The 26,874-nt window shown below is 44.5% G+C and overlaps 1 protein-coding gene across 4 annotated transcripts; it reads right to left on the bottom strand.

The window, feature by feature from the left end:
* Positions 1-576: 576 nt before the first annotated feature.
* On the bottom strand, positions 577-25,742 carry mta1 (metastasis associated 1). 4 transcript variants are annotated; one of them, XM_053844847.1, is made up of 19 exons: positions 25,610-25,742; positions 25,430-25,541; positions 17,165-17,232; positions 14,665-14,758; positions 8,830-8,956; positions 8,586-8,649; positions 8,021-8,138; positions 7,418-7,520; positions 6,290-6,389; positions 5,804-5,992; positions 4,860-4,934; positions 4,692-4,750; positions 4,462-4,610; positions 4,079-4,227; positions 3,024-3,213; positions 2,825-2,914; positions 2,435-2,590; positions 1,154-1,302; positions 577-1,113 (listed from the first exon to the last, which is right to left on the bottom strand). In XM_053844847.1, exons 2-18 carry the CDS (start codon positions 25,455-25,457, stop codon positions 1,193-1,195), a joined length of 1,869 nt encoding a protein of 622 aa, XP_053700822.1. In that variant the 5' UTR covers positions 25,458-25,541; positions 25,610-25,742; the 3' UTR covers positions 577-1,113; positions 1,154-1,192. The 4 variants fall into 4 exon arrangements, with proteins under 4 accessions (XP_053700822.1, XP_053700824.1, XP_053700823.1 ...); XM_053844849.1 differs by lacking the exon at positions 25,610-25,742 and having other exon boundaries at positions 577-1,094; positions 25,430-25,572; XM_053844848.1 differs by lacking the exon at positions 25,610-25,742 and having other exon boundaries at positions 577-1,091; positions 25,430-25,572.
* Positions 25,743-26,874: the final 1,132 nt, after the last annotated feature.

The raw sequence follows: 26,874 nt of genomic DNA, 5'->3' as shown, positions 1-26,874 counted from the left end.
TTCTTTAGTGTTTTTCATTCCTTAAAATACATTGAATGAAAATTTAAAATACATTTTCAAAATAAATTTCCTTTTTTAATCTTTTGTAGTTTGGTCCATAGTTCTACGATGATTTATAGTGAAATAAAATGCATCTAAAATGAAATATGTTTACAGGTTTCAAGTCAGATTTGCTCTTCTTAACATCCTCCTTCCAGTGCATCTGCTGAGGTCCATTTTTTCCTTGTTACTTCAGCGTAGATTTAAAATTTTTCCCATCATGGTTTGTCGTCATCGCCGTCTTTCTCCTGGCATGATGGGCCCTCACAACAGTCCCAGTTTACACTGTGGCCCTAGAGGGGATTCAGTTGCCCACCCCTGTTTCATAAGACCGTCACTTCCCAGTGACTACGGACCAGGACGACTCCACAAGTGGCCCCAAACGTTCGGGTTATGAAGGTCGAGTCGCACTACTGGGACCAGCAGAGAAGCTTTCTTCACCATTGTCACAGAGCTTTTCCTTCAACTGGAGTCTGGAAACCTTCAAGAAAACACACCCCCTCGTCCACACAAACCAGGACAGAAAGACAGCGATCGTGAAAATCAAGGCTCTTTTTTTTAATTACAATATCGAAGCATAGATGCATTACTTGTGAAAAAGGTAGAAAAAGCCGCAAGTCTTTCTCAATAAGTTAAACCTTTCTGGCCAGAGAGCGACCGGCTCACAAAATCTGAAGATTCCCATGAAGCACTCGTCAAAACAGAGGAGAAAAAAAAACAAAAAAAACAAGGAGTATGACGTAGAAATGAAAGTGCGCCTCCTTGTGGAATACAAAAGAACATATGTTACAGTCCTTCACCCTTTTCTCCACAGGGCTTTTTTTCATGAAACTTCTCAAGTTCCATTGTTTGATCACAAAATAAATGTAGTCGAAAAACAAAACAGTTATGACGTCGACGGTAAGAGCAAGAAATGCAGTAATAAACGCAGTCCTGTACACGCAGGCTCATTTTTGCTGAAGTCCATCCTCCCAGTGAGGAGCAGAGGACTGGAGCACGGAGGCCGAGGGCGTCGCTGAGCTCCTGCAGCTGCTGACCACTTCAGCTCTCCTCTGCTGGAACACAAGAAACTCACTAGAACAACATGAGGACATGCGCTAAACCACAGCCTCACCTCCAGTCAGCTTTGAAGGAAAGGGTCATTCCGGGGTCTTCAGTCCACTTCGTGTATCTCCTCCTGCAGGGGAGCAGACGCCCGGCCCACGTCACTCATCCTTTTAGCCATGATGTCCCACTGAGGAGCCAAGACTTTGGATTTAGAGCCTGGAGGCACAGGAGCACAAAGAGGACGAATTGACCTTTGGAGCACAGGCAGCTTTCTAAAACACACCGCCCTCTGGCGGCTGCATCATGCACGTTCATAACATTTTACTTCGTGGGTAAACAGAGAAACGAATACCACTATTTCTATCAAACCATCGTACACTGACAAACACTCTTCTTAAATAAATAAACAAGCTTTTCATTAGTTTACTTTTAATTAAAAAAAACACGATTATACTCTCAAAATACTTTATCAGGCACTTGGATTGGACGAGATAAGACACGGCAAATACACCTAAACAAGTGAGGCCTTCCATGTACTGTTTTCATCATCCACAGCTTCAAGCCTTCGTTCATCCTGGACCTCACCGTCTCCATCTTCCTGCATCTCCAACATGCTTGGCTCGGCACGTCTCTCCACATGTCCAGAGCACCTGAGCTCCCTAACTTGGTCGACTGCACAGGCCCATCTGATCTGGTCCCTTCAAGTCATGAGAGGCTCAGACCAAGCAAAACCATATCTTGCTCTAAAGATCCCCCCCCCCTCCATGGTTTGTATCCTGATATCATTTTTCCTCCGTTGGAAGGAAAGGAGGATGTAAACAAGTCGACACCAAGCAGCGAAACCTGAGCCTTGTTGAAAATCATGAACAAAGCTCACGGACAGCCCGGCGCTCTTCAGCCCAGCCCAGGCCGGAGGAGGATCAGCGAAGCTGCTCTCCCTGAAGACGCGCTCACCGCCTTCTGCTCATCACTGTTACCATGACAACATAGACGGTAGCCTCCAGCTAACGCCGCCCGTCCAATCGCAACCTCTCGCTATCCCTCCCTCTCTCCCTGCCCGACTCTCCCTCTCTTCTGGTGCGTGGGGGACATGGAAAGTAGGACATAACCCAAAAAAGGAGCGACCCATCCAAACTCTTCACCCTTCAGCAGTCCATCTGAACTGTGAGTCAGAGTCAGCTAATGAGCCACAGGAGGCCGCGCTGCTGTTGTTACAAGTCAAACCAGGAAGAATTCATGTCTATCGTAGGAGGACAAAACATTCCCAACTGAAACACAACACCGAGTTCACCAGACTAGTGAGGAGACAGGCTCGGACGCCAATAATGAAAAAGACGCCTTCAGCTACCATCCAGGCCGTTGTGCTGCTCGTAGCTGCGCTTGCCCAGGATGGTCGGGGAGCCGTTGTTGAGAATGGGAGTGGACTTGATGGGGGTGAGGCTGCCCGTGGAGATGGAGCCGGCGCGGGACGGTGGGTCCGGTTTGGCTGGACGGGGATGTGCTTCTACAGAGGGAAGGAGGAAGAAACGTAAGGAAGATCGCAACTTTGATTGAGATGGTTTAAGTGGTGTTGTAGTCAAGACCACAGCGACCAAGATGTTGAGAGTGACAGTGGAGAGTGGAGAGCATCGCGACACAGACCAGACCAAGACGGTGCATAGATGAGGAGTCTCAAACTGATCCACACATGAGCAGCAGCGGGTGCAGCCACACATTGAACCTGACCGTTGTTTCTTACCTAAATAGCGGACGACTGACTCCAGGGGTTTACGGTCAACAGGCTTCAGCGGGGGGCGTTTGCTGGGCTTATCAGGTAACCGCAGGGCGCCTGCAGAGGCCCACAGAGACAAAACAAGCTTGACAAGGGAACACAATTCTCCAACGCTTTTGTAGCACTTTTTATTGTGACAAATAAAAGTATGTAGAAATACACTCACATTCTGCCTTGATGGCCGCTGTGTTAACGGGGAGGTAGGGGTGTCTGGCCAGGAATCGGGGTCTAATGATGTCCTGGCAGATCCGCCGCGCCATCCGTGTCAGCGCCGTCGTCTGCAGGTAGAAAGCCTGACGTGTCTTCACTGCAAACTTGGGGCTGCCGCTGTGACGCAGAGGGAGGCCATGGGGGCTCTGGAGGGAAACAGAAGTATCTGATTTAGAGATGCTTGGAAGCTTACCACGGATATGAAAAAGGCTCAACGGGAACAGTTCTTCAATGAGGCGCTTTTCAAAAAGCACCAAGAACAGAACCAAATCACAATAAACATGGGAGCCACGTTACCATTAGTTAGTATTAATCATAACAGTTTATTACTAAGTAACTACAATTTATTAAGCATCTATCTGCCTTTCGGTGCAACGTGATTCATCACCGAGTACCATCACCTCACAGCCGCTTCTGTAATAATGACAACAAGACTATACAGAAACCCTTCTGAGGCTCACAAGCTGCATTCAAATGTACCAACAGTGTTATTATTATTATTATTATTGAGCCTAGATCTGCTCCAGAATGGAGGAATCTGCACAGCACAGGAGACAAGTTCTCATCAGCCTCACATATTCAGCTCGGGAAGTTTGTGTCATTAACCTAGAATCATGTCTTCGGCTTGAGGAATGGAAAGACGGTCCAAAAACAAGTTTTTCTAAAACAATGGTTCAAGCCAAGGGTGATCTTATTTAGCTGTGGGCCACATTAGAGAATTACTGGAATAAATTTAAGAGAAATATGAATAATGTGCCAGGCTGCAGAAACCAGGAGAATGGCAAAAAGTAGAAAATTAATTCTGAAAAATGAGAAATGAAATTTGACTTTCCAAGGCTGGATGCAGGCAGGGATTTAATTCTTTCACAGTCTACTTTCTTTAGCAGTCTTAGGCACACAAATGGAATTAATAAGTGGATTTTTTTTCACAGTGCAAATAAAAACACAACAATCGGTCCATCTTGTCGCGACACAAACCAATGGAAAACCTCATGGAAAAACACAAAGTACCAAGTTGCGGTTGGGTCCGGGTCGTTCCCCCTCCAGCCTGGTTGGCATCTTCAGGCCGCCATACTTCTTCCAGTAGGTCCAGCAGGAGGCGCACAGTCGACACTGCATGTTTGGGGGACCCCAGGAGTACCACTGGTAGGAGCTGCTGGCTGCACCACACATGAACACATTTACACTCAGAACCAGGAGTGTCAGTCCAAGAACAACCCTACAATGATCCTTTCATTCAAGTCATGTCGGAGCGGAGACACAACAGTTCAAAGTGTTGTTTTGAACAAGAACGTGACAGGCAGATGATTTAAGATGCCTATGAGGTGCATTAGCTGCTCTAATGTTTTGTCTCGCTAAGTAGAGAGTTGTGCACAAGGTGCACTCAGACTTACAGTAGCAGCTTTCGCAGGCCCGACCCAGGCTCGGGGTCTGGCCTTGACCTGCCGCTGAAGCTGGGGCACCTGGCGCGGCCGTGCTGGCCGACCCGTTCATCAGAGGCGGCTTAACATTGTTACACAGCTGGTTGGGGTTTGGCTTGTTGCTGCAGGAGGAGAAAGATGAGCGGCTCTACAGGCCAGTCGGGACTTCCACTTCCACTGTGTGTAACAAACGTGATTCTTACTAGTTAGGGATGTAGACCTGCTTCAACTTGCTCTCTGCCTCAGCTGCTTTTAATCGTTTCTGGAGGGAAGACACAATGAATCAATTTAAAAAAACCATGAGTCAGACACATACTTAAGTGATGTTCAAGCTGTTAGAAGTCACTAAACAAGATTGAAGTGGTGCACACCTGCTGAACATATCTGTCTGTGGTCTTCCACATGTAGTAATACTCAATAATACTTGTCAAAGATTTCCACGGTAACTGAAACAGAAGAGAAAAGTTGATGAAACACTTTTACTTAAAGGCACAAACATTGGGTTTCTTGTGCTCAGAAGACTGGCTGAAAATGAGTTTCAAGTAGAGGCCACACCCCTTCACATGGTTCAGTGCTGCTGGAAGAAAAGAGCCTTCGTGGAAAAAAGAGGGAGTCGCAGTGACGATAACTTGCCACCAGGTGGAGGAGTGACGCACACGGAGAGACAATAGAGTCGGGACTCGCAGCTTCAAGTTCTAAGAGCCGAACTTGAGATTTTTCAGGTCCAATATTGTTAATGGTGAATACCAGGTAGGTCACAATTTATTGATGCAGCGTCTTAAGAATACAATTTTAGAAAGTGAAGACGATAATGAAATTTGATTTAATAGACCTCATACATGAGGATATAAGGCAAAAATATTAATAACTGATGGGGCGCTTTTCAAGGTCATGGAGGATTTAAAAAAAGCCTAACAAAACTGTTTTTGTCGTCTTGGATTATTGTCATCAAGTGCCCCCGACCTGGATCAAGTCTCAAATTTAATACTAGCATTTAAAAGTGGACCCTGGAGTCCGCGCACAAAAATTCAGCACAGCATTTTTTTTACTGTTTCAGATTAACATCACACTTGACTAAAATGCCATTTCATAAGGGACATTTTAAATAAATATTAAATATTACTAACTCAAGTGTAATTATTAAGTCATTACTCTGCACACGTGGTATGAACTAGATTGTATCTAACCTGCTAGACTGTATAAACTGTTGTTACAGTTAAAACATAAAAAAGTCAACACTAATGCTAAGGGCTATCATAAGACCCACTTCTCCACTTGGGCTGCAGCAGCTGTTAAATATTCGTTTTCCACTCACGAAATCCTGCTGGATGTCAGTGAAGTCTTTGCCGTATTTCTCCAGAGCTTCTTCAAAAAGGTTTGCTTCCGACGCGCTCCACTCCTCCATCTCGTCTCTGCAGAGGACAGGTCCGCCCTGAGGCACCAGCGCTGCGATGGCTCGGGTCATGTCGTAGCTCATGGCGTAGAGCGTGTCCATGGCGTGGAACTACAGACGGAGGAAGGGAAATCGTTGCGTCGTCAGTGGCAGATTTGGATGCGTTTAAGCGCGTGGGCAGCTCGAAGGCCGCTCATCTATTTTTTATACGCGAGGAGAAGATCTAGGGCAGGATTCACCCGCTCCAGGATGCTGGAGCCTGTTATGGCAAACCAAGCACACATGCTTCTCTTTGATTCTGATTTTACTCCTTCTTCCACCTCAGGTCTGATGAGGGCTTCATCTGAAGGCCATACTGTACATTTGTGTGTGTGTGTGTGTGTGTGTGTGTACAGTGAGATAACTCACCAGGGTAATGTCTCTGGAGGCTGCTGCTGCGCTCATGTGGAGGCTTGGCTGGCGGACGGAACTGCTGCAGTCTAACGCTCGCGCAAACGTACCTACTGACCTGCAGGGCACAAGCACAAAATAAACACAAAATGTACATTCTTTTATGTCACTTTCACATCAAAACCAGCATAATAATGACATCATACTTTGTAACGGCGTTGAAGGAAAATATTCTCTTTTTAGTCTACAAGTTATTCAAGTTCTTTGACAGAGTATCTAGGCAGGAGACCCCATGGGCAATGATGTTTGAGTATGATTAAGTGATTAAACATGAAAGTAAGAAGGAGGTGGAGGAGAAACTGGAGAGGTGCAGGCATGAGCTCGACAGCAGTTACTCGAAGCAAGGCAGAGAATGTGTTTGCATTAGGGAGAGGAAGAGTTCAGATGAGGGAGGAGAGGCTGTAAAAAAGGCTTGATCTTCTGGAGTGACAGAAAGAGACGTGGAAGGGTGAAGAAGAGAGTGCAGGCAGAGTGGCGACGACTGTGACAGTATCATCAGCTGGAGTTAAAGAGACGCTTTATCGCACAGAAGTGGTCACTTGTGATGGACCAATGAGGCTTCATGAGACAGCATCCTCTCCTTAGGAGCTCAGGAGGTGGCGCTCTAAAGTTAAGTAAAGTGAGGTTTCAATTATATAGTCAGTCGAATCCTGAGATTTTAGAGCAGAGTGACAAGAGTGGGCTCTGAAAATGAAGACACGTTTCATGAAGCCTCATCAGGCCATCACTCGAGCCTCAGGAAACAGAGTTAGAAGAGACAGCGATACTGAGTTGTTATTGATACTGACAAGGTAGAAGAAATACATTTGTTAACCAGGGGGGTCATACAGAAGGTAGGAAACTGTTTTTCAATTATACAACCTTTTTTTCACTAATAGCTTCACACACACAGCTGAAAACCGGGGGGTCAAAATCCCAGTGTAGGGGCCCCATCGCTGCTAAAGCACTAGGGAGAATCCCGCATCTGAGGTATGCAATGGTGTTAGCCTCTTTGACAAATGACAGAAAATGGCGAGCAGAGTAGCTTTCCTTCTCCAAGTCAGCAAAGAAGGCATGAATGAAAGGAAAAACCTCGGAGGGACTTACCGAGCGACAACTAAAAACTGGTCAATCTGTTTCTCAGTCAGCAAGCTACTGGGATCCCAAATCTTCTCCTCCAGCTTCTCCAGGTCCCGCTCATCCTCCTCACCTTCCGGAGAACAGAGTTTCAGGGGTCAAAGAGGTTGTGTGAGCGCACCATCACAAGCATCTCCCTGAAGGCCTCATGTTAAGCTTTAATGAATCCCAGAGCAGAATAGTTGGGCTTTTGTCAAAGCGCCTGTCTGAGTGTACCAGCCGCCAACCTGCCGCAGCGTCTAAACACATGTAAGAGAATTTCATTAGCAGGCGTTTAATTAGAGCGCTTCCAGTCCCACGGTGCGCTAATTGCAATTTTGCTGCTTTTACCACCTGCTGAGAATTAAGTTCTGGCAAAACACTGAATTCAAACCTGGCGTCTGAACAGTCCCGAGTATGTGACAACAAACGGCTTCAGCTGCAGCTGAAAATCTATCAGATCAGATGGGACAACTTACACTAATCATAAATGAAACAATACAGTGGTGAGCTAACAGGAGTGATGGTCCGCAGACAGCTGCACTGCTTCCACCTTACGGCACGACACAAACATGGCAGCAGAGCACAACTGACCTTCTTTGAGGAGATCAGTGATGTCTGCCTGGTACTTGTTCCCCACACGGATCTCTCCTTTATCCGCCAGCAGAGTCTTCTGTTGGGGGTCGTACACCAGCGAGTAGAAAAAGGCGTCCTGATACACACAATAAAGTCAAGTGACCGAGCAAGTTTATGGCTGGCTGAGCGTTTTTTTAGGAAAAAAAACAAACAAGCGGGTTTCAGGTTGTGTTTGGACGTCATGCTCAACCAAGTTTTTGAATCTTATCTCCATCATTGCACCATTTAATGACAACTTTTGTTTGTTTGGTTGGTTGGTTGCCATGACAACGTAACATGTAAATAGACCGCTGTTTCAGCAACGGCAAGGAGTAAATCGCCACTTTTTAGATCATTGATTAATTGAAGCTACTGCTAAAACGTTGCAACAAAGTCGGTGAATGAATGACTACATTTAAAAGCATCTGAAAATAGCAGCCCTAATCTACATGATATTCAAGTGGGGAGCTGAGGGAGGTAAGAACTTGAAAAGGAGCCCAGAAAGGAGGTAAGAACTTGAAAAGGGTCACATTGATCGGCTCACCTCTCGGTCCAAATATGACGTCAGTGCCTCTGTCTCATTGAGTAGCGTCACGCAGCACTTCCCCCTGCAGGACGGAGGAGACAATGTCAATGAGTCAATGAGCATCAGCGTGATCTGTACCGCTAATTTAACGGTTGTATTATATAATGATAATTCACAGCTGATCATTATTTAGCAGCTCATCTCATTCTGATTTGCAACAACCTTCCACGACGGTTGCTGGCATTTAATGTTTCAGGTGTACCTGATATGTGTGGCAGGTAAAGACTCCAGTTGGCGGGACAGGAACAGCTCTCTGTGTCTCAGCTGGTGCTTCTGTTTCTCCGGGAGGTCGGCAACCTCTGGGTTCTCCATCTCCTCCTCCAGCTCTCCTGAGAAGAGAGGGGGCACAAGCCAATGAGCAGCGAGCAACATCAGTGCAATCCTCTATCTTGGATGTTTTGGTGATGACACCATATCGTAGAAGGTGGGGCATCTGCAACTGGTGCACTGACAAATGTTCTCTAAGGAAGGAAAGAAGGAAGCAAGGATGAAATGGTGAATGGATGGATGGATGAGTGAAGTGATGGAAAGGCATTAGCCAACGGGAACAGTTCAAGCGTCTGAGTCCTAGAGGAAGAATTGATGTAGCTGCTGGTCTTGGCATCACCTGTCCCTTGAGATATGATGGTTGGAAGGAGCAATGGACTATGGTGATAAAAGTAATGCGTTGTGGACTTCATATGAAGCTGGGCATAAGCCACAGAAAAATCAGTCCAGAGAGAGAAAGTGAGAGGCTGGTAAAGAGAGCATGGAGAACACGAGACCCTGCGCCAGAGAGCGGTATGAGCTCCAATTCATTTGGAGTTTCATTAGAGGAAGCGAACGGGGGAGACGGGCAGCAGAACAAAAGCAATCAGGGGGATTTTTCAGGAGAGATGTGTGGCCAAAATCAATAAAAGCTCGGCACTCGCCACACGCCACACTCGGGGACCGATCATGCGCCACATGAAAATAACATAATCACCATAGTTCAATTGCAATCATGAAAAGGGAAATTGTGCGGCGAGTATTAAATTAGACAAGTGGGTGGAGCTGCGGGGTGAGGGGTTTATCTGTCCAGGTCGAACATCATTACGGTCTTTTTCACGCACGTGTGCCGGTGATGCCCAGCGTGAGGCACAATAGCATTTCCATCACAAACAGCCCTCCACTCCTGGCCGTTAGCATCTACCAATTCACAATGACTTAGCTGTGACTAGTGAGGAAAACATTCATTTACCATACCGGAGCCCCTCTGAAATCTACAAATATTATTCTTTCAAGATAGGAATACACATGAAAGCACATCATGGGGAGGCCCTGCTTTCAAGTTTTAACTTGTATTTAGGCTCTTACATCAGGTAAACAGACCAAGCAATTGGCCGAGACGCCCTCCAAGGCCAGTACTTTCAGCTGAGGGGTGATCAGCACTATTTTCACTGCATCACGATATCATTTTTAGGAGCCCCTCCGATAGCTGGTATACAAGAATTCATATATATTTAGAAGCTGTAACTGGTCCTCGTGGTTGCAAACTTGTGTCACAACCTCAGATCTTATCTCAACACAATCTAGGAAGTCATCTGCTGACACAGCCGCCCTCACTTCACACAGTAGAACTGGGCAAGTAGCAGCCCACAGACTTTAACGGCAAGTTCGTAATAAAACAGGAAATCAAGGCGCACACAACATTCACTCATTCACCTTCAATGGTTCTGATGACAAAGTCTTTATGTCGTATGCAACTGGGGAGGAAATAAGTCACTGTCCCTGATGCTGCCTTCAACCTCTGGTCTTCAGAAAATGAAACTGTGGCAAATTTCATCTGAGGCAGAAGGACCCAGATCTAACCTGGATTACTGTGAACCTACTGATTAAATATAAGGACGTTACCCATGGTCTTCAAAAAACGTAAGATGAAGACTAACATGTTCAAATACTCACTACAGCATGTAACCAAATATTAGAGAGAGAATTAATATACATAGATTATCATAGCTCACTTTATAAATTGAATATCACTGTTGAATGTGTTATGGACTCAGTGAGAGACTTGAGGCGGAACATTGTGAGAGACTCACTAACTCAGTGCTGAAGACAGAGATGCAGCCAAAATCCCACATCTGCTTTGTTTTGTTGTCCTGTGTTGAATCATCTCCACAAGGCAAGAGAGTTCCTACAATGTAAATAGATGTCGGCACTTTTGGGTCTTTTTCAAATAATAATGGAAACTTCATCAGCATAATCTAAATATTAAGTATGTGGGACAAGTAAGTACACTACACTTCTGATGCAGCTGAGTAAAAGCCAGCAAAAACAACAAGCAATATATTGTTTTCTGACTTCATAGCAGCATTTAGTTATTCTGTTTCAGTTATTTTCTATTTTGATAAGTTAAAACACACGCAAATGCTCGGCAGCAAACCAGCAAGGTGAAATTTGAAGTCATCATTTTAAACAGAGAGAGGAATCATGGAATGTTTTCTTCATCAGGCTCCAAAGCTGAGGGAATAAAAGATGCTCGGCCACATCTCGGCAGACAGTGACTGATGAGGTTGTTTGCGTCTCCCATTCCCGCTCGCTGCTTGTATTATTTATCACATGCTTAATTTGAATTTAAAAAACATCCTGTCTCGCAGACAACAGGAGTGTGTTGGACGCAGCGTTGTAGTTCAAGCAATCTTGGAGGTAACTAGGGGTATTTCAATAAATCTGAGGTCAAAACAGAGAGTAACTCAAAAGAGGGATGAACGACAAGTTTCACTCGAGGCAATGCAAAACAATGGAGGCTTGAGTAAATAAGGCGTTTGTTCATGGAGGATGAAACACATCAAGAACGTGAGGTTGATGGACTTAATGCACAATGATTACTGGCAATTCAGTCATTCACATTCTGTAAACTTGCACTTCAATTATGTGTTTCAAAGCTCCACACAACCGCACATCGGAATTTGCAATAATTCTCCACTCAAGTTTCGTCTTACAAAAATGACTTTTTAATGGTTTTGCTCATTCTGGGTTATGGTGAAATGTCTCCTCCAAGACTAGGGGTGGCGCTGCCCTTCCAGTTCAACCTTCAGTGGAAGCACTGTACTAACAGCTAGGGAGTAAGTGTTGTGAGTCAGATGTATCAGCAGAGAATTTTTTTTGATTAAAGTAAACTCTGAAGTTTTACAATAAAGTAAAATATTCAAAGAAAGAAAAGATTCTACTGCTAGATTGTTGGAAAATTTGAATTTGTGAGTTCTACTGAGCCGTTTACATTTAAAAAGTTAGCTGCACTAAGGCTCAAATCCAGTCACTGTACTGAGTTGTACATGACAACGAGCACATGTTACTGTGTTGTACATGACAACGAGCACATGTTACTGTCAAGAGTCAAAGTATGTTGCGAGCTTGTATCATCTCGAGATTGTCAGCGAGTGAGCTTCACTGGTGGCGACGCAGCCGGATGTGAAGGAAGGAGGGACGATTTTATCAGACAGCTAGAACTGCGTTCGTCTTATGACTGGATTTGAAATGAAGTTAAACAGCAAGATGACCATGTCTCCTGTACATGTGCTGGACAGTTCCAACTCATGATGGTGCCTTTATAGCTCTCTGCTATAATCAACACTGATGTCTGTAAACATCCACATACGTAATCCTTCCACTCTGTTACTTTCCAGAAAGGTTAAGTATTAAACATAACACTCAATGTTCTGTGCAACTATTAAAGCCCTTTTTACTATTTTGCAGGTGCTCGTGTTCTGTTTCGTTTTACCACACAGACTCTCTCGCACTCTCATTCTCACTCATCGATTCGCACAGCCACAACTTCACCCCAAAATAGAACTGACAGAACACTGTCAGTCATACTTACAAACATTACAACCACGTCTTTAAAAAATAGGAGTACATTTCATCGATAACTGAGGCTGTCGCATTGTTGTCTTTTATAAATGGAGTAACAGATACTCTGCAGCACTACTGTGGACGATGTTCGTCCGAGTACGTGGCTCTGCATCCCAGTTGAAACTCAACTCTTCAACCTCAGCTTCGTCCTCTCCTCCTCCGAGCCAATCTCCTGGCACTGCACCCATGCTCTCTGCAAATTGCCTCTCCATCTCACCTGTCCCAGCCAATTATCAATTATTGATGAATGGGTCGACTTACAGGACTGAAATGGGGAGGGGAGGAAGAAGGAGATGAGAAGGCTGGCTGGTGGACAAGAAGCAGAGGAGAGGGGGGCACAGCACAGCGCCTCCTTTCTTAAACTGGCTTGATGATTGAGCTTGTTTATGCAGTGGAGTCAAACATGTTGGACAAATGGCCCATGACAACAAAAGAAGTCCAAGTCTCAAATACTTGATATGAGGGAAGGAAGAGAAAAATAGTTTTGTTTATTCAAAGTAGGCAAACATATGGAGCGCCATTTAGAATGCAAGCCAGCAACATGGATTTATTCCTTGCACTGCACCGGGTGAGCATAAAAATTCTATCTGCTTTCAACAAGTAAAGGTGCCCTCATCATGAAACCTGTCGACCTTCTAGGGGACCGGAAGTATAGTGTTATATTGTGACTTGGCTCACTAACCCATCATCACAAGTGGTCCTTCAAGTGGCACACCTGCAGGCACAGGTGAGAGTCACAACACAGATCACCATGTTATGTATGGTTGTACATGGAAACTGTCGGAAGACGCTTGGATACACAGTTTAGTCTTATGTCCTAGCTGCATTTTGGACCATTTAAGTTTTTATTTCAACAGGGTTTGTAAAACTTTGAACTCATTCCAAGTCCAAAGGTAAAAATGCTGACTCCACCACTTACAGCAACCTATCACATGACTCGTCATAGCCACATGGGAGGGGCTAAAGGCATTTAGAGGCCACTTTTCAGGGAAACTTAGAATCTCTGCAAGCAAAATATTTGATCAATGAGTCACACTCATAAAGACACACACACTCGTGCTCACTGGTGAGCCATAAAGTTCACTTTGGTTTGGTGACTGCACCCAAGTGTATTTCCAAAAAAAAAAAAATCATCTATAGTAGTATATGTTCAGGGTAACACAGATGGGCTACAGAAACAGGATACAGTCCACACCCAAGCTGTGTTCAGCGCTTGTACTTCTTAACACAAATCAAATGTCAGCAAGCCCAGTGCCACAGTGCAGCTGGGAAAACAGTTTCAACCACAAGGCTGCAAACCTCGACAAACTTTACTTCTCGGCAGGAAACATCAGTATAGAACATTTATCTTTATGTCAGCAGTGGAGCGCGTTATAGCAGCCAAAACTGCAGCACGTCTAGTCTGCCTCTGCTCGCAGACAGAGCTGTCTCTCCCATCATCATAATTTAAAACAAACACTGATTTCTAAAGCATCTCAGGAAAGAAAACAATGTTAGCTTTGCCTTTTTGAAACTGTGTAAAACAGAGAAAACAACTGTACTGACCACGCACACAAACACAAATCAGGGTGGTCCGAAATGACCACTCTACCCACACGTTCACCACTTCAAGCCTTCTTTCGGGGAATTGCCAGAATGTGATACGCTTGCATGGACACAGACTTCAAACGTAAACATGTACCCCCATCTGAACCAGGGACGAGCTTCACATCTACCCCCAAAGACAACACACCACCAAACACAACCAGTTCGTCTTCACCATCACTCAGTGCTCACACAGTGAATAGCACTGCGCCTCGTGTCCTCAACAACGATCAAACTTCTTTCAGAATCATCATTGAAACTACAGCCTTAATTCGTGTCAATAAGCACTTCCTATTATTGGACTCTGCTTGTGCTTGATGAGCGGCTCAATCTCTCCATCCGGCTTGCAGCATGTCTAAAGATCCTCATTATTAATAATGATAAAAACCAAGACGAGCATGAAGACACACAAGGGTGTGAGTGAGCAGGGGGCGCTGTGTTTGCAGGTAACGGTGCATCGCTAACGAAACGTGCTGTCAATCACGCAGCACTTTCCAGCGAAAGTCCACTATGATGTGAAAGAAACGGTCGGAGGCAGGTTTGACTGGCTGCTGCTCGCTGGTTTCGGTTGAACACTCACTTGCGTGCTTGTCTGCCAGGGCGATGAGTGTGCTAGAGATGTCCCTGCGCCGGTAAAAACACACCACTTTGGCCTCCACGTTCCCATTGGCTGTCTGCAAACCAGAGACAATCAACGTTACCATGGCAACAAGTAGTGCCGCACACTGAGCACCCACACACACATATTCATAGACACGCACGCATGCTGAACCTAATAAAAGAGACTCATTCTTAAGTTTGGCTGCAAATGCAGCGAGAACAAAGTGATTTTCCAAAACAACAAAAATGTCTGAGGACGTTTTCTTAGCAAATGTGGAGGATGGCGAAGATAGTATCATCGCTCAGGCCAGACAGCTAATGAGAAGCAAGACGCTTTCAACTCAACATTATTCATTTGGCATGGAAGACTGTGTGAATGCTAAATCACACGCATGACCACTCAGGTCAGAAATAATAACAATAACCAAGTAAATAAGCTCTCGGAGAGCTGAAAGTCTGAGACATATTTTAACATCTTTAGCACTTGGTCAGATCGCTGATACAGTCCTACTAGGTGGATCAGGAGCAGCCAACCAGGAAGTAGCACAGACAAATTCCATAAGGGTGACAAGCTCATTCATTGATGCACATATCCATTAGAAATTAATGATGAATAAACCAGTCATGGGAACTGAAATGTTGCCATTAGTCAGCACCCAAGGGGCAGCTTTAACCACAGCAACGTCAACATGTCTAGAACTTGGACTCTACATCGCCACCTGGTGCTTCGCTCCAACCACTAAACCATGCTGACTTGTCACCTCCTGAACTCTGAGATTTTTGAAAAGGGGAAAGTTGATTTATTCCATGGATTCAATTGTATTTTGAGTTTTATGAAGGAATTCAGGGCAGGTCATGTGACCTGAAATGTCCTTCAGTTAACCAATCAATCATTGGCAAGATAATAAAAAAACACCTCTTTTTTTCTAATTCAGCAATGTGATTATCAGCAACTGTCTGGAACGTTCCTTCAGAACATCACACACTTGGCCGTTTTACCAACCACAAAGAAATGTTCCTTCATTTACCACGATCACGTGTCTTCAGCTCAGTCACTGCTCGATGTTTGAAGTACAACTAACAAGTTCTATCACCGATGTTTCTTTATCGAAACATAAAAAAGCAGTGAAGATAATCAGAGCCGTTTCTTTGACCGAAACAACTTTGAAGAGTGAGACGCCAGAGATCAGACACCTGAAAGTCCCCGCGGAGAACAGAGGCTGCTGGTGACAGAGAAAACAGAAGTCTCCCTCTGAGCTCTGTGTCAATCAAACCGCCTCCATCTTAGACCGAGAAGAACCGGAACCAGTGACAGACAGCGAGACCTTTTAACTGGTCCACAGAGACAATTATCTACTGCATCTTCAACTGCACTGTGTTGAGGGTTTATCTTGGACGGATGAAACATGTTGTGAAAATTGTTTTTTTTTGAGTACAGAAAGGTCTGTATTAACCTCACAATTCTCAGAGGAAAACGGACTTTGGCCTGCCTGTGATGTTGCATGTTGACCGGAACTGTTCATCTTTAACAGACGGACAGTTTTAAAAAGCTCCCCTGGACTGCATTGTGACATGAGATACTGTGGAACTGACCCAACCCCTCCCATGTGATTGGTTCAAAGCCAGAGCAGTGGCACCTTAGCTACATGTTTGTCTAAAAATAGTATGCCCTTCTGAAAACAGGCATTTACTGTGTGAGCTGAAGCATTTATTTTTAAATCAAAATGACAAGACTAGTTTACATGACTTGCTGGAACTAAAACATGATGAAATTGCAAGCACGTGTTATGGGTGCATCACACTGAGCTGCTTATTGTGTTTCTTTCAATGTCTTCGGTTGCATTTGAGCAGCATTTCTCATTGACCTCTTGGGTCCTACCCTCGCTCATTCATTTTGGACGATCTCAGAGGTCTACATTAAAAAGTCATTTCCAGTTCGCGTCCTCAGCTCTGATGGACGCGCCCCACAATGACGTCTGGCTCGTGTCGACTGTGGAACACACAGTTTTAAATCAGGATTAAATGCTGGCATATACACTGTCAGATGTTTAACTGAAAATGTTTGCGGTACTGCTTTGATTGCATAGGTTGATTAATCTAATGTTGAGAAATTGATTTTGCTGCCTAAACTATCACGTGTTAAACATAAACGGTTCTCATCAAACATCAACAATATTAAACACTCCATTTATTCAGCAGTTCTGTTCCAAGTTTGCCGACAACATTTGAGCTCGTCGCCTGTGGAGCACTAAAGGAAGGAGAGAATCCAGAAGAGAAGATTTTCAAATTTTATGCAAGAGCCCCCACATGAATATGGAGCTGTGTTTTGCTGTGGTTCATTATCACAGTCAGACGAGAAGATTCAGTCGGATTATTCCAGCATATATCCACCTTTACTCATTGTCTAATGTCACATAAAGATCCGTGATGGAGGGTCGGAGGGAGGAGCGTGAACTCCATCAGGGGGCGGCGACACTCACCTTGTTCAACTCCTCTATCCTCCTGATGAGCAGTGGGTTACTGGAGGAGTTCTCAAAATAAACGTAATCTGTGACAGAGGAAGGAGAGGGAAAGATATGTCAGTCAATATAGTGAGATCAACTATTTATCCACAGCATAAATATTTAGTTAGCATTGAGACTTGAGTGGGGGGACAAACGCACAGCAAATTAGAGCCACACGCCATTTTAACTGCAGCCGTGTGCTCTCTTTGTCTAGGGCAATCATGTGTGTTGTTATTGTTGCATGTGCTTGCCAGCATGAGTGCGTGAATGTGTGTGTGCTCCTGGCAGAGCTCCAGGCTCATTGAGGGCTTAGCTCTCACAAGGATGTCCCTGCAGGCCCCGGCCTTGGTAGGGTGCCTGGTCTTAGCCCTGCATGTGTCTTGGCTGAATGCTGTCAGATTATAGTCCACACTTGGTGTGCTGCCTGGAGCTGGATCTTTCCCCCTCTTCACCCCGAACCTCTCCCGTGTACCGGCCCATCCCCCATCCTCCCTTAGGCTGCTGTATTTTTGACCGAGAAGGCTGGAGATGGCCCACTAGCAAAATCGGAGCGCAGAATTGACTCTTGATGATTTCCCTGGTTCAGACAAACCATCCTGCCGACAGCCTGCAGCTGCCTTGACATCCACCCTGCATCCAACATGGCTGCTATCTTCTGCTCCACTGGTCTATACGTTCCTGATCGACCCAGATATTCATTGGTCTGGTTAAGCATCCTGTTTCAGCGAATAAAGCACACTGTACCAGAGTTTTCCAGAAGTGTAGATTGAGTTGCTGCCAAGGTACATCACACACACACACAATTCTTTTCTTATTTTAGGTAAATTAAGTCACTGATGTTTACCAACATGGGAGTGACTTCATGCTCAGTAACGCAAGAGTCCCCCTACACATTTGGCATCAACACGCTTTCCCAACATCCAAGTGAAATCTGAACAGTGTGTCAACAGGTACTGTAACTACAGATGGCAGCAGCATGCTACTTGAGTGACCACATGGATATCTGATAACACAATCTTTCCTGAGCAGCAGCATGTTGCATCCTCCTGTCACTCTCTCACTGATACCCAATGTTACAGTAGTCTCTGAGACGAAAACACACCGTGATTAGCACCTTCATGGGTCAGGTGACCAAAGGTCCATCAGGGGTTTGAGATCGGATGTGTGTCTTCCAAACATACAAGCACATTTACACATGCTTCATAGAGCACAAGACATCGGCTCAGTAAACTGCAACAGCAACAACTAAAACTCACTGCTGTCATTAAAGTCAATTCCCACATTTGACAGTGGCTCTGGAGGTCGAGTGGGTCATCCACTCATCGCAGAGTCGGCGGTCTGAATCCCACTCCAGCCTTGCTGTTGTGGTGTCCCGGAGCAGGCCACCTGACCCAGTGCACCCACTTTTCATCTAATGCCTGTGGAACTCGGGTGAAAAACAGTGTCTATATGATAAGGAGAACTTCAGTAATATTGCTTACATATGGATGCTCATTAGAATTGAATTAACATAATTGCAGGCATGTTCACTTCCATTATGCATCCCCTTTCACTCCTTCACTTGAAAACCTTATGGTCAACAACAGTATTAATATTCCTCACCACCTACACAACCAGATATTCGTCCAAACATAAAGGCAATGTCGACTTAATGTACACAGAAAAGTTGTTGGAATACTAAAAATGATTTGAGGAATTGGAGCAGAAGTGCAGGAGAAAATAAATGTCCTGTATTTTGGAAGTTTACTGAGCAAACTGGTTCACTGCAACATCTTATTCCACGTCGACATATTTTCAAAGGAGCAGAGAAACTGTCACATCTCACCAGTCTAATCTTCACCCTGTAACAGATAGTTACCAGACGACGCTGCTTGTGTGACGTCTTCATCCCGCTGAATAACAAGCTGGCTTGAGTCTCTTCTGGTCAGACATAATATCAGCCTGGCTTGTTTTTGTCACACACAAGAGGGACTCGCCAGTCGGTGGGTCATATGTTCGAGAAACTATGTGGCTGTGACCGTGAACGTGACAGCTCCTCAGGGGATGAAAAATAGAGTAGCTCCGGAGCCAAAAGCCAATAAAGCAATTACCATAAAGAATAAGATGAATTAATGATGACTATTTATCGATAAGGAAACAGCCTGCCTCACCAACAGCAGAGAAAAATAGATACAAATATATTTTTCCAGTTTCAAACCTGAGATGAGGAATGCCCTGGAGGGCCATCGAAGTCATCTTTGAGGGAACCAATTGCCAGGACAGGAAGGTTCATGCTAGACAGTAACGGCAGATCAAGAAGAGCAAAAGTCCAAGCAACATATGCAAGAATATCACATGGTTATTCAAAATGAAATGAAGGAATTTAGGGCCACACAAAGTTCTCTGAAGGTTGGACGGCTTCCACCTGATAACACATGGTCACCATAGAGATCATACACAATGAAACTTTAGTGTTTTTGTTGAGGTAGAAAACAAAAAAAAAGTGGTATTAACAGTATTTGTAGTTTGATTTGGTCCTTAGAAATAGAAGCACAAGGTCCACGGTACAAAAATTATGAGATGGATGTTAAATATTCTGTTAATGAATGAATGATGTTTAATACACAGTTACACAGGGTGTGTTTTCTAAACTTAAGATTTGCTTGCAATTAAGGTTTTGCATTCATGCCAAGTTAAATAAACATGAGCTTAAAAATGCATTGAAGGTGAATGTATTGAATTCTATGGAAAGACTTTTGGAGTGGATCCAGGCTCATTTCTGGGATGTATATAGATAACGGGATTAGCAATCCTCGGGATTTAACCGTCTGCTGTGATTGGTACATATTTACAGTCAAATAAAAAAAAACAAATCTGGCAAATGGGAATATAGGGATAAATAATATGCTACTTGTTGAACAACGGTGTCCCAATACCACAGTAGTTCACACCAAGTGAAATCAAAATAACGTAGCTCTACAGCAGGTATACAGGCAAGCACCTACTGAAAAAATGTCAATAAGCATTAAATAAGCAAGTTAGTGAAGGATCTAAAAATGAACATCCAATCATGACATCAAACTAGCGCCTGATGTCATTGCTATAGATAATTGATCAGAAATAACTTAACCAATATTACTGATCAATTTTGCATGACAAACTCCAACTGACCAACTGTCAGCATTGATGAAAAGTACATCAGCCTTCCTGAACGTCAACACAAGGTCTAATGACGCAGATGTACATCGCACCACTGACACGATTAAGAAGGTTTAAAAACTCCAGATACGGTTGTGAATTGGCCAGTGTTGCCAATTTGTTCTCCCCATCGCACAGTCAGGAAAACCGGGCCAATGCTCACAACAGAGCTCTCTATCTCACACCATCAAATGGGGGTACATTTCTGCACGTGTTTTAAAAATATGACTTCACAAGTGTTCTATGAAGCCTCTCACTGATTCTCAGCGACAAGCTAAGTGTTGAGTACCATACACTTTTGAGGATGCTGATGAAATATTTTCGGCATTAAAAAAGGTTTCCTTGCTGCTGCTACAGTCACCAGCTCCGGGACCAATTAACCATCAAAATGCGTCATTGCATAGTCAGACTTTGATTCAGATCCGATGTCATCAGGGTCAGTGTAAAAGCAGGACTACTGGAACGGATGTCACCAGGAGCTGGGCTAGACAAGCATCCCCTTTAGGAGGCTAAATGGTCGGGGAATAGAGGGAAAGTGAATAGACAGGATTTTCTTAAAGGAAAAAAAAAAGTGGGAACAAGTTGGAAAGAAACCTGAACCAGAAAAGAAGGAGGGGGTGCCTCGCCAACATCCCTGCTGCTTCCCCAACATGGGAACCAGGACCACCACCCCTTCTCCACTTTCCATTTCCAGAGTCAGCCAATGACGGCTTTCCAGAGACTGTGATGTCATCGTACAGTCAAATATTTTGTCAGCCAGTCAATGCAAGAGACCCAGCCCTCTCCCAAAAACAGAGTTGAGAGGGAGACTGCAGGACTGATTCAAACCAGACCACAGAGATGAGATGATGGAGCTCGTGAGACAATCAACAGGGCCTGTGAGAGTCACTGTGATGGTGCAAAATGAGGCCGAGTATAGACGTGACGTGCAGGATTTCAAACCTTAAAATTACGACCGTTTCCTGCAGATAATCGGGGTGTTTAAGTGCAAGAACAAACTGCAAGAACACCACTTGTGTGACACAAGTTGAGAGAAGTCGCTCGTGATTTATACCAGGCCTTGCATGTCAGTTTTACTTTGGGGTTAAGTTGTGGGTGTGTGAGATGGCGAGAGACAGAATGCAAGTTCTGGTAATGACGGCAGTGATCATGAATGTGTACCATGTACCACCAACCTGCGTCCTGCTTCTACGCCCCACCACAACCCTCAGACGGGGGGACAGCTTAAGCATCAGCACATCAAGCACAAAAGTTGACAATATGGGAAGCTATGAATAAATACGGCTGACACTTCCAAGATGGTTTGCAGCGCATTATAGTGAAAGGAGAGTCAACAATTTTGTGTGAACCACTCCATTCAGCGGGACACTGACATGGTGGCTGTCGTAACTGTGAAGTGCTGGTTTTTGAAAAACATCAACTTCATATTGTGAAGACCATGCGACAACAACATTAATAATGTGTCCAGTAAATCCCTAAATTGTGTGCCAGACCAAGCGTTAACATGACACCTAAGTAGTACAACCCTCTCTGCATAGCACATCAGTAGCCATTATCAGAGAGAATCTTTATTTATAAGTGAATGATTTACTCCTGAAGAGAAAGATCAATGGAAGTGAAGAAGCAGGTGCAGGCAGGGTGGCATCAGCCCCTGCCATGATTCATGGAGAGTAGAAGAGTCAGTGATGAGAACACTGAGGTTGTTTTAGGCTTCATAAGTGGTTGGTTATGATTAATGCAGTTTTGCAGGGGCTGCTAGCAGGTTGACAGTGAAAACCTTTCAGTTTGTACCAAAAACAAAGGGTCTCTCCTGTCACTTTGTGACCTCTAGCCTGAAAATGGCACAGCACATGAACCGGAAAAGTTATTTTCCACAGTATTGTCCTCTCTTATTATCATGCACTTTTATACTGTCCTTGAGTGCAAAGTAACAAACCACATTATTTGATTATGTATTGTTATGATCATTAATGTATCTTATTTATTGTTTTGTTGTTCAGTTAAAACTGGAGAATTTGCATGCCATCACTCATCGAAGACAGTAAAACCATTTACCTCACATCAGACAGAAAATTAAACAGGGAGGGGCTTCCCCATGAACAAAGTAGGAGAGCTGAAGTTCTAAACTCTGAAAGACGTGATTCAGTCAAGAGCAAAGTTCACACCCAAGCAGCATACTAACAAGCTAACCAAGTTGATCCAGCACCACCCATGGCACTACAGAGGTTGGTTTCATTATCTCCTGTTTGTAAACAAGAGTGACAGGCTTCTGTTGCTTATAAAGATGGGCAGCAAAGCACAGAAGCTGGGCTCCGCTCTCGGATCAGCAAAACTAATCAAAAAGCTCTTGGTTGACTGGATTACTGTTGACCACTTGGAGTAGCCACAGTAAAAATAATACAGAGAGCCGGTTCGCTAACTAGCTTACCACAGGAAGTACACTTCACCCACTCCTGTCGAGTCATCCTCCACTCGAATGACCGCACACAAGATGAAGACGTGTCAAATGCTAAGAAAGAAAAACCAAGTGAAGAACTGCAAGGACTACTGTACTTTAGACATTTTGACTTTGTTCCTGAAAACCTCCTCCCTTTCCTACCGATGTAGAGCTCTAGCTACGATGCTAGTTGCAAAGCATTTGAGCAGAGAGAGCAACGGCGGCCACAAGTTGAAGCAACATGGCAAGAAAATGATTCCACTAACACAGGCATTTTACTGCCTTTTAAGACACTAATTTAGTAGTCACTTAAAGAAGCAACCTGCAACATCATAAAAAGGAGCTTGATGACCGACAGCAGTGTAAGCAGGTACCTCAGGTAAACAGAAGTTATAACCAGCTCAGTATGCTGCATGCTTACAGCAAAAAAAGAACTCTCAGCTCATTTTCCATCACAAGAAAGCAAGAGAACAGTTGTGAACAGACAACAGAAACCATTGCTTCCTTCTATTGACCACTGAAATGGTTTAATCACAGCCTCATCCCAAAACACTTGAGCTTGGCAGCAGGCGGGACTCAGTCACTCCCTCTGAGCGGACAATCGCCAGAGCCAGAGAAAGAGACAACGAGCAGCGTGGGAAATTAACACCTGCCACCAGCCAAAAAAGTGTAGGCAGACTCAAAACCAATCGAAGAAGTTGAGTACACCTTACCGTAGTGTATGACTCATAAACAGAGGAGAAAAATCCCCTGTAGGAACAAAGAATTGTGGGCAGGTTTGCCAGCACATTCTCTCAAGGATCTGTTCGACAGCATCAGCAGAAGTAATGAATGCAAAGCTCTTTAATCCTGATCTGAACTTAACAGTCACCTCAGAACTCGTTTGAAAGGCAGGTGAACACCGTGTTGCCAACGTTTTGCCACCACTTTTCCATTTCCACTGTTCACGCACTGTGGTCAGACTACTTCCTGTACAAGTGGAAGCACAGGGAAGAGCATCAGGAGAGAGGATTGGGGGCAGCGCGGCCAAAACAAAGAGAGACGGCAGGTCCAAGATGATCCCGTGTCTGATTTCATGCAAATTAAACGGGATAGGGAAAACTGGGTTATATAGAATCAGGCAAGTAAAAAGTGGCGACAGTGAATAGATGTTTTCACTCAATTATCTTGCGAGGTGGCAACTGCTACGGTTAGATCCAGATACATTAGAGCAAAACCACAGTGGCAGTCTGGCTGCATAACAAGATTGAGTTGGGTTCTTCAGCCACGTTAGGATAAAATAGATTCATATAATTGATACAATAAGTGAATAAGAGAGTTGAGATGAGCCGAACTCTCTGCACTAAGCGTCCCCATAAGACCCTATCAATATTCTAGACACAGAATCAAGTATCGTAACGTCTGAGCTCCCACTCATGAACATTTCTATGAAAAGCACATTTTTTTATTTATTAAATGACTTAGTAGATGTAAAGCATTATGTGTAGCTGGACATGACGACATATTGGTCACACAATATCGCAATGGACTCAACTTGAGAAAATCCCCCCACACACACAGAAAAACCAGGCCAGAAGACTGGTCCTCCTCCTTGTGTGTTAGTAACGATGACACGTTTTTATTACAAACCTCTCCTTGTGTGCGATGTCACTAATGTTAAACGCATTTCTTGATGTTGTGATGCTCCACGTAATGATGAACAGTATGTAATGTAAGCCAGACCAGTTCATCACGCCATTGTGCTCACATAGCTGTGACCCCAACTCCAAAGCACGCAGCGATAAAACAAGCTGCGATTTCAAAAAAATGTCAAGAGAGTGTATTGTTACTGCAACAATCCAACACTTCAGATGACATCCTTGACAGGAGAAGGAGCATACACTTTCTCTATTAACAGAGTGGACAGCTCAGTCATCAAGAGAAGAAGACAAGGAGATGCAAGTTGATAGAACACACTAGGCCATTTTGCTATAGAAGGTATTCTGAATTTAACGCAAAGAACCAGACGGACCTCAACTCTGACAAAGGAACAGCTTGTTAACGCTGAAGGAAATGCAAAGCCAAGGAGACTTGGCAGGGGTTTTTCTTTTGTATAAAAGGTGTTTCAGACGAGCTTGTTTCACTCTTCTACAGGGAATAAAGAGGAGCAGTGGGAGTGGTCTTCAACTCATCAGGCACAATCGTTTGACCAGAGAAATACATGCTCGGTAGAGTCATGCCAAGTCGCTTTCCAACAGCTGCCCCTCCAAAGCGGCCACTTTGCTACTTCTCCAGCGGTGCAGCCGCGTCAACCCCTGCATCGACGTAAATGAGAAAACTTTTGCAGCGTGTTCGCCATGTTTGTTATTAAGCGTCTAAATGGCACGCGACTTCAGGTGCATCATCGCACGTTAGTTCAACACTGAGGAACAAAAGGCACGAGGGAAAGCAGCCGCTGTTCTGCAAGCCCAGCGCTACTCTTCACCAACCATCCTCTTCTTCACACCACCACCGTCATCATCATCATCATCACCACCAGCTTCAGGGGAAATAAAAGCAGGGTAGAAGGAGCACGCTGTTGTTGTGAATCATGGCGCGCGCACGGACTCGACGAGCTTATCGTGGGGCTTGCGAACACAAACGCTCACCTCCAACCCGGTACATGTTGGCTGCCATGGCTTCCCCGGAACCCGGCTTGCTCTCCAGGCAGAGGGCTGGCTGTGCTCGGTGCCGGAGCTGAGTTAGCTCTGCCGCCGCTCTCTGTTGGAAAATGGAGGCTTGATCAATACGAAACCGTCTACCCTAGAGACCTTAAAGAGACAGTGCACCTCTGCGCGCGAGCTGCAGGCGACGTTCTCGACTTATTTCACCCTTTATTGCCGATCAAACCGCGACATTTTTCAGTCGCTATTGAAAGTTAGCAACAGATTCCAAAAGGCAATCCGCCGCTTGACCCTCAAGTCAGCGTTTGCGTGACGTCACGGTGTCGTAAAAAGTACACGAATGCGTTTTGTTAAAACAACTTCGCTCCCAATGACCGACGATCTGGCGAACTTGTTCTTTAAATGCGACAGACCACTAAATGGATTCATCAATTCATTCATTTTTAAATCATGTGTGTGCTCGGCTTTTTAAGTTGTACAGTTTGGGATGAAGCTGGAGGGAACTTAATGAAGTGTGGAATTTAAGAGTGATATTACAAGTGATGTTTTTGGGCGCCAAATTGTCATATTAATGTATCACTAACATTAAAAAGAACATTTGAATAACAATAATTGCAATTCCAAAATACTATAATTCCTAAGGTCTTATAACACTAGCATTATAATGTCATATGTCCAGTGCACCTTTAATTGTGGACCGCAACTTCATGATGTTTACAGGGTTTTCCCTGGCACTTTAGCAGTGTAATGTAGTGAAGAAGCACCATAAGTCGAGGAGGACTCCACCTTCTGAGGTAGGACCTACAAGAGGACGGTGAAGGGGGACTGCCCCCACCTCCCGAACACTTATGCCAGTCTAAATAAACTGCTTATTCAGTTAACCATAGAGGGAAAGTCCAGGAGCCATGTTCTCCTGGTTGTTCAACCTCTATAACCGCATTCTGTCTGAAAATCCATGACATTAAATCATGGCCTCTTCTGCTTTGGTCAGTGGGCAGAAGACAACATCAAACTAAGACCCACACTGGTTTGATCCATTTGATGACCATGCAGTTCGGATGGACCTTTGTGAAGGACCCGGGAGAGAGAAGAACACAGGAACAACCTGAGGAAGAAGAAAAGATGCTTGGAGGATGGGAGGGGAAAAGCATGTGTTCAATTACACTTAATAAAGCACCTTTCTGCTACATATACTGCTTTATATATTACATTTTGTCTAGGTTCTTTTGAGGTGTATTGATATGGGTTTTGGTCTTAGTGGACTTTTAGAACACTAACTTCAGCAAAGAAAATGTGAAGCGAATGTGTTCACTCTACTCAAAGTGAGGTGGTGCAGGAGGGCATCACGGACGCACAGCACAGTCAGTCACAGTGTTTTGGAAATTTTAGGATCCATGCTCCACCTCCTAAGCCTTAGACAGTGGTGTCAA

This window comes from Synchiropus splendidus, chromosome 16 (assembly GCF_027744825.2).
Source record: "Synchiropus splendidus isolate RoL2022-P1 chromosome 16, RoL_Sspl_1.0, whole genome shotgun sequence".
NCBI classification, from domain to species: Eukaryota; Metazoa; Chordata; class Actinopteri; order Syngnathiformes; family Callionymidae; genus Synchiropus; species Synchiropus splendidus.
Note: the sequence above shows the minus strand (reverse complement) of the source record. Positions and strands in the feature narration are given on the sequence as shown.